General features: G+C 40.4%; 1 protein-coding gene across 1 annotated transcript in view; it reads right to left on the bottom strand.

The window, feature by feature from the left end:
- The window catches only part of LOC127658063 (cell surface glycoprotein 1-like), a 16,129-nt gene extending 7,175 nt beyond the window's left edge, over positions 1-8,954 (bottom strand). Inside the window, 3 exon segments of the mRNA XM_052147159.1 lie at positions 351-1,509; positions 1,511-1,554; positions 8,799-8,954. Coding sequence (XP_052003119.1) covers positions 351-1,509; positions 1,511-1,554; positions 8,799-8,886 — 1,291 coding nt within the window. The 5' untranslated portion in view covers positions 8,887-8,954.
- Positions 8,955-9,337: the final 383 nt, after the last annotated feature.

Below are 9,337 nucleotides of genomic sequence, written 5' to 3'. Positions count from 1 at the left end.
CCAGACAAAGAATGACAGAGTGTGAACAGAGACTGTGTGACATATTCTGTGTGCTCGTGTCGTACTGTAGCGTCTCTGTCTAGACAGCGGTCATCTCTCCTCAACAATATCTCTCCTGTCACTCAGCATCTAATATGCACTGCTTCACTATGTGTAAAGCATTGAAAGTCTGGCCTGTGACCAACCTTTGACTTCTCAAGTGTGCTGTAATCTCACGTTTTGTTCTAATCAGAAAAACTGCAAAAGCACAGATGTTTGCTCTGCAGATGTGAATTCTTATGAATCTGGTTGACTGCCTGTTTGCTGGAATGTCTGACTCTTAACTTCCCCCTCATATCCCCAACCATTACCCTGTGTTGCAGCCGGCTGCGCAGGCATGTCTGCAGGTGTGGGTGTGTCTGCACAGATCACATTCTCTTCTGCTGCGGTGTCCACTAGTGCAGATGAATCCTCAGTCACGCTGACGCCTGCTGCAGGGGTTGGACTCGGCTCTTCTGCTGTGGGTTCTAGAGCTGCAGTTGCTTGAATTGGAGTGGACTCTGGAACTGGACTTGGTTTTACTGTACTAGTGTCTGGAGCTGATGTTGGTTCCATTGGAGTGGGTTCTGCATTCGGCTTGGGTTCCCCTGGGCCGAGTTCCACAGCTGTGGTTGGATCCACTGGAGTGGGTTCTAGATTTAAGACAGGTTCTGCTGGAGAGGGTTCTGCATTCAGCTTGGGTTCCTTTGGACTGAGTTCTACAGCTGTGGTTGGTTCCATGGGAGTGGGTGCTGGAACTGAGGTTGGTTCCACTGGACTGAGTTCTACAGCTGTGGTTGGTTCCACTGGAGTGGGTTCTAGATTTAAGACAGGTTCCACAGGAGTGGGTTCTGCATTCGGCTTGGGTTCCCCTGGACTGAGTTCCGCAGCTGTGGTTGGTTCCATTGGAGTGGGTTCTACATTTGAGGCAGGTTCCATGGGGGTGGGTTCTGGAACTGGACTGAGTTCTACAGCTGTGGTTGGTTCCACTGGAGTGGGTTCTACATTTAAGACAGGTTCCATGGGGGTGGGTTCTGGAACTGAGGTTTCAGTTGGTTTCATTGCTGTAGCTTCAGGAGGTATGGTTGCTTCCTCAAGTTTGGGCTCTGAGCTTGGCATCGGGTCCTCTGGTATGGGTTCTAGCGCTGGGGTTAGTTCCGTCGGTTCGGGTTCTGGAGGAGGAGTTGACTCCACGGGCGTAGGATCTAATGCTGGTTCCAGAGATAGGGTAGATTCTTTCACAGGAGATTCAACGTGATCTGCTGACAAGATCTTCATGGCAGGAGCATCAACCATCTCCTCTAGAGGTGCAACACCACCACAGACGGCTTCGTCTGGAGCTGCAAGATTTATCTCCTCTGGAGGACCTCCTGGCTGCTCAGGTGTGAAGGCCTCAGCCTGCACCTGCTCCACCTCCACACTCTTCAGAACACCCGGTCCAGGGCCCAACTCATCCAGCAGGGGGCTTTGGACCGGTAGCTGCATCTGGTCTCGCGATGGTCTCATTGTCCTCAGATGTAATCCCATTATGGGTGACTGGCAAAAACACAAACAGACAAGACATAAACTTTCTTATTAACTGCAAGCTTTAATGTTCTAGAAGAACTTGAGACATCAACAGAATAAACTACTGAATAACTGTCACTGACCCACAGAGTTGTCCATCACTGCTGTTAAATATATTTCATGACGATGTTTGAGAACATTCTTTCAGCTTATGGCTCAATGCATTTTTGACAGAAACGCATCACAATGAGTAAATAATTAATGACTCGAGGCGAGTAAAGAGCCATTTCCATTCCTGACTCTCTTAAATGGTTAATATTTATCTTCCTAGAGACACTAATGAAGCATCATGGGAGACATTCTCATGGAAACCCAACAGAAACAAACAAACAAACAAACAAACAGTGTGAGTCTATAACAGCATTCTGTATTCAGCATTTACAGTTCCTCCTACACAAAGGATTTGATTTGAGGTGCAATAGAACATCTTAAGATAAGAAAACTCATTTCAAACCTGTGGAACCACTGTCAATCAAGTTCAGAGTCATTTATTTGAGTATTTGGTTGGAAGGGACACACACACACACACACGGACACACACACACACACACACTCACTCACTCACTCACTCACTCACTCTCAAACACTCACACACACACTCACAGACACACACACACACACACACACACACACACACTCACTTACACTTACTCACACACACTTACAGATACACACACACTCACTTACAGACACACACACACACTTACACACACACTTACACTTACACACACTCACTTACAGACACACACACACACACGGACACACACACACACACACATACGGACACACACACACACACACACACACACTCACTCACTCACTCACTCACTCACTCACTCACTCACTCACTCACTCACTCTCAAACACTCACACACACACACTCACAGACACACACACACACACACACACAGACACACACACTCTCACAGACACACACTCGCACAGACACACACACACTTTCACAGACACACACACACTCGCACAGACACACACACACACAGACACACACACTCTCACAGACACACACACACACAGACACACACACTCTCACAGACACACACACACATACACACACACACACACACACTCACAGGCACACACACACACACATACAGACACACACACACACTTTCACAGACACACACACATACAGACACACACACACACACTCGCACAGACACTCACACACACTCACAGACACTCACACACACTCACAGACACACACACACTTTCACAGACACACACACATACAGACACACACACACTTTCACAGACACACACACATACAGACACACACACACGCCTGGAGGTTTTGCCCAGTTGAGAACTCATATCCTCAAACGCAGCAATGAAAACTTAATTTCCTGATGTCTGAGCTGCTGTTGGACACACACTGGCAGCAGTGTGTGTTTATATGACGAGAACACGTCATCACGTGTGTTCATACATCAGGACTGTAAAACACAACAATCATCACAAGGCACATAACTACCCCCAAACTTTAAAGGGACAGTTCACCCAAACATTATTCACTCTATATTATTCAAAGCAGATGGAGCTCTGTCAGGTGCTTATGATGCAGGTGAACAGGTGCCAGCACTTACACGGTCCAAAAGTCACATTTAATCAGCATAAAAGTAATCCACACGACTCGTCGATCAATGAATGTCTTGATTGTGCAGCCCGATGTAAACACACGCGAGAATTCGAAAGCGTCGCTTATTTCCAACAGAAGAACGAACGTGACGCGAGAGTTCGTCCATTTCAAACAGCATCAGATCCCTGGACGAAAGCGCTGATTTAAAGTTAATTACATTTAATTATCGGTTTATTTCTTACACAAACGTATCGACTCACTTCAGAAGATATTTATTGATCGACTGGAGTCGTGTGGATTACTTTCATGCTGCCTTTATGTGCTTTTTGGAGCTTCAAAGTTCTGGTCACCATTCACTTGCATTGTATGGAGCCACAGATTACATATGGATTACTTTCATGCTGCCTTTATGTGCTTTTTGGAGCTTCAAAGTTCTGGTCACCATTCACTTGCATTATATGGACCTACAGAGCTGAAATATTCTTCTACAAATCTTCATTTGTGTTCTGGTGAAGAAAGAAAGTCACAATTGGGATGACATGAGGGTGAGGAAATGATGACAGAATTTAAATTTTTTGGGTGAACTGTCCCTTTAAGACCCAATGCTCATCCAGATGTCTCGAGTCTCTATGGCAGCTGTATGTGGGTGTAGTTCTCTCCCCAAACATTGAGCTTCAGGTGTGTGTCTGATGCATGTTTGCGTGTGCTTTGAACTTTCTGATCAGGAAACTCGGGCCAAAACTGTCACGGCGCTCAATGGACCCATCGATGTGGAAACACAGCAGACCGGTTGAACCAGAGGAACAGATCCACGCCTGAGGACGCATGTGTCCCAAATGGGTTTTGAGCTGTCTGTCCCGATAACCATCACGTGTGTGTGAGCGATTTACAATCCAAACACACGGACATCACGGAAACATGTCAGAGACTCTCGAATAACAGAGTACAACGGGGCTAATGTGAGTTTCTCCCAAATCTCGGACCTCTCACAGCACTTAAACACCTGTTCATCACCGCACAATATTCCTGATCCACAATATTCTTGCCCCTTTATGTACATTATGTTGCACTATTGCCCCTTTATGTACATTATGTTGCACTATTGCCCCTTTATGTACATTATATCACTATTGCCCCTTTATGTACATTATGTTGCACTATTGCCCCTTTATGTACATTATGTTGCACTATTGCCCCTTTATGTACATTATGTTGCATTACTGCCCCTTTATGTACATTATATCACTATTGCCCCTTTATGTACATTATGTTGCACTTTTGCCCCTTTATTTACATTATGTTGCACTATTGCCCCTTTATTTACATTATGTTGCACTATTGCCCCTTTATGTACATTATGTTGCACTATTGCCCCTTTATGTACATTATGTTGCACTTTTGCCCCTTTTATGTACATTATGTTGCACTATTGCCTCTTTTATGTACATTATGTTGCACTTTTGCCCTTTTATGTACATTATGTTGCACTATTGCCCCTTTATGTACATTATGTTGCACTTTGCCCCTTTATGTACATTATGTTGCACTATTGCCCTTTATTTACATTATGTTGCACTATTGCCCCTTTATGTACATTATGTTGCACTATTGCCCTTTATGTACATTATGTTGCACTTTTGCCCCTTTATGTACATTATGTTGCACTATTGCCCCTTTATGTACATTATGTTGCACTATTTGCCCTTTTATGTACACATTATGTTGCACTATTGCCCTTTTATGTACATTATGTTGCACTATTGCCCCTTTATGTACATTATGTTGCACTATTGCCCCTTTATGTACATTATGTTGCACTATTGCCCCTTTATGTACATTATGTTGCACTATTGCCCCTTTATGTACATTATGTTGCACTTTTGCCCTTTATGTACATTATGTTGCACTATTGCCCCTTTATGTACATTATGTTGCACTATTGCCCCTTTATGTACATTATGTTGCACTATTGCCCCTTTATGTACATTATGTTGCACTATTGCCCTTTATGTACATTATGTTGCACTATTGCCCCTTTATGTACATTATGTTGCACTATTGCCCCTTTATGTACATTATGTTGCACTATTGCCCCTTTATGTACATTATGTTGCACTATTGCCCCTTTATGTACATTATGTTGCACTTTTGCCCCTTTATGTACATTATGTTGCACTATTGCCCTTTATGTACATTATGTTGCACTTTTGCCCCTTTATGTACATTATGTTGCACTATTGCCCCTTTATGTACATTATGTTGCACTATTGCCCTTTATGTACATTATGTTGCACTATTGCCCCTTTATGTACATTATGTTGCACTATTGCCCCTTTATGTACATTATGTTGCACTATTGCCCTTTATGTACATTATGTTGCACTATTGCCCCTTTATGTACATTATGTTGCACTATTGCCCCTTTATGTACATTATGTTGCACTATTGCCCCTTTATGTACATTATGTTGCACTTTTGCCCCTTTATGTACATTATGTTGCACTATTGCCCCTTTATGTACATTATGTTGCACTTATTGCCCCTTTATGTACATTATGTTGCACTATTGCCCCTTTATGTACATTATGTTGCACTATTGCCCCTTTATGTACATTATGTTGCACTATTGCCCCTTTATGTACATTATGTTGCACTATTGCCCTTTATGTACATTATGTTGCACTATTGCCCCTTTATGTACATTATGTTGCACTATTGCCCCTTTATGTACATTATGTTGCACTATTGCCCCTTTATGTACATTATGTTGCACTTTTGCCCCTTTATGTACATTATGTTGCACTATTGCCCCTTTATGTACATTATGTTGCACTATTGCCCCTTTATGTACATTATGTTGCACTATTGCCCTTTTATGTACATTATGTTGCACTATTGCCCCTTTATGTACATTATGTTGCACTATTGCCCCTTTATGTACATTATGTTGCACTTATTGCCCCTTTATGTACATTATGTTGCACTATTGCCCCTTTATGTACATTATGTTGCACTATTGCCCCTTTATGTACATTATGTTGCACTATTGCCCCTTTATGTACATTATGTTGCACTATTGCCCCTTTATGTACATTATGTTGCACTATTGCCCCTTTATGTACATTATGTTGCACTATTGCCCCTTTATGTACATTATGTTGCACTTTTGCCTCTTTATGTACATTATGTTGCACTATTGCCCCTTTATGTACATTATGTTGCACTATTTGCCCCTTTTATGTACATTATGTTGCACTATTGCCCTTTATGTACATTATGTTGCACTATTGCCCCTTTATGTACATTATGTTGCACTATTGCCCCTTTATGTACATTATGTTGCACTATTGCCCCTTTATGTACATTATGTTGCACTATTGCCCCTTTATGTACATTATGTTGCACTTTTGCCCCTTTATGTACATTATGTTGCACTATTGCCCCTTTATGTACATTATGTTGCACTATTGCCCCTTTATGTACATTATGTTGCACTATTGCCCCTTTATGTACATTATGTTGCACTTTTGCCCCTTTATGTACATTATGTTGCACTATTGCCCCTTTATGTACATTATGTTGCACTATTGCCCCTTTATGTACATTATGTTGCACTATTGCCCCTTTATGTACATTATGTTGCACTTTTGCCCCTTTATGTACATTATGTTGCACTTATTGCCCCTTTATGTACATTATGTTGCACTATTGCCCCTTTATGTACATTATGTTGCACTATTGCCCCTTTATGTACATTATGTTGCACTATTGCCCTTTATGTACATTATGTTTGCACTTTTGCCCCTTTATGTACATTATGTTGCACTATTTGCCCCTTTATGTACATTATGTTGCACTATTGCCCCTTTATGTACATTATGTTGCACTATTGCCCCTTTATGTACATTATGTTGCACTTTTGCCCCTTTATGTACATTATGTTGCACTTTTGCCCCTTTATGTACATTATGTTGCACTATTGCCCCTTTATGTACATTATGTTGCACTATTGCCCCTTTATGTACATTATGTTGCACTTTTGCCCCTTTATGTACATTATGTTGCACTTTTGCCCCTTTATGTACATTATGTTGCACTATTGCCCCTTTATGTACATTATGTTGCACTATTGCCCCTTTATGTACATTATGTTGCACTTTTGCCCCTTTTATGTACATTATGTTGCACTTATTGCTCCCTTTATGTACATTATGTTGCACTATTGCCCCTTTATGTACATTATGTTGCACTTTTGGCCCTTTATGTACATTATGTTGCACTTTTGCCCCTTTATGTACATTATGTTGCACTATTGCCCCTTTATGTACATTATGTTGCACTATTGCCCCTTTATGTACATTATATCACTTTTGCCCCTTTATGTACATTATGTTGCACTTTTGCCCCTTTATGTACATTATGTTGCACTATTGCCCCTTTATGTACATTATGTTGCACTATTGCCCCTTTATGTACATTATGTTGCACTATTGCCCCTTTATGTACATTATGTTGCACTTTTGCCCCTTTATGTACATTATGTTGCACTATTGCCCCTTTATGTACATTATGTTGCACTTTTGCCCCTTTATGTACATTATGTTGCACTATTGCCCCTTTATGTACATTATGTTGCACTTTTGCCCCTTTATGTACATTATGTTGCACTTATTGCCCCTTTATGTACATTATGTTGCACTATTGCCCCTTTATGTACATTATGTTGCACTTTTGCCCCTTTATGTACATTATGTTGCACTATTGCCCCTTTATGTACATTATGTTGCACTTTTGCCCCTTTATGTACATTATATCACTATTGCCCCTTTATGTACATTATATCACTTTTGCCCCTTTATGTACATTATGTTGCACTATTGCCCCTTTATGTACATTATGTTGCACTATTGCCCCTTTATGTACATTATGTTGCACTATTGCCCCTTTATGTACATTATGTTGCACTTTTGCCCCTTTATGTACATTATGTTGCACTATTGCCCCTTTATGTACATTATGTTGCACTATTGCCCCTTTATGTACATTATGTTGCACTTTTGCCCCTTTATGTACATTATGTTGCACTTTTGCCCCTTTATGTACATTATGTTGCACTTTTGCCCCTTTATGTACATTATGTCACTATAAACCCCAGTGTGGGGAAAACACCCCTCGCCACCTTATTAAAACTAATATATTATTATTATTATTATTATTATTATTATTATTATTATCTGTATTGCATAACACATGTTGCTCCATCAATATTGTATAAAAATAATATTGAGAAATGAGAATAATAAAAACATTATTGTTTTTATACACAATAAACATTTAAAAGATTTATTTATACACACACAATAATAATAATAATAATAATAATAATATTAAACAGACCCAACAAGTATAAAAGTACTTTATAAATATGATGAAATGCGGATTGTGGTTATTAATTAATTAATATTTAATAATATTTTAATAATATTTAATTATATGTCATATTTAGTGACGTGTTAAAATGAACCGCTTTCGTTTGGCATGAAAATGGTCAACAGAAGTGATGAATGGAAATGAAATATTAAATATAAATAAATAAATATATGAGTGTTTAACTCACGCAGAGTTTCTCCGTTCGGCGGCTCCGGTTTGGCGCCCGGTCGGTCCTCCGGCGGGACGGTCTGTGTGCTGGACGATGAACACCCCATTGATGAGCCTTTAAATAAAGAAGAGTTTCTTGCTTTAGTGCTTGTTTTATAACGCGCGTCCTTCAGCTGTGATGCCGCACGCGCTTGCACTGACGCGTCGCTGCTGCTCAAACGCTTTTAAAACTTCTTGCGCATGCGCAGTTCACTTCCCGCCTGTACAACACCGTCAACAACACTGAAGACTTTAAACCAGATTTATACTCGAGTCTGCTCTTAAATCTGCACAAACAGCTCTTCCATTAGTATTTATTAATCATTCGGTGCCACAAGAGGGTCAAATATAACTTATATTATTTACAGGAATATAACTCACTGTTCTTTGTGTTTGCTTTAGTATATTCTTATACTATACGACCACGATTATGATCCTTTACAGAATATTCCCAAAAATATAAATTTGAGGACAGTCCAATTGGTCATAAGTGCCATTCCCTAATGGATCTAAAGATTT

The sequence above is a fragment of the Xyrauchen texanus genome, chromosome 17 (genome assembly GCF_025860055.1).
Source record: "Xyrauchen texanus isolate HMW12.3.18 chromosome 17, RBS_HiC_50CHRs, whole genome shotgun sequence".
NCBI lineage: Eukaryota > Metazoa > Chordata > Actinopteri > Cypriniformes > Catostomidae > Xyrauchen > Xyrauchen texanus.
This window is presented reverse-complemented; position numbering and strand designations above follow the sequence as displayed.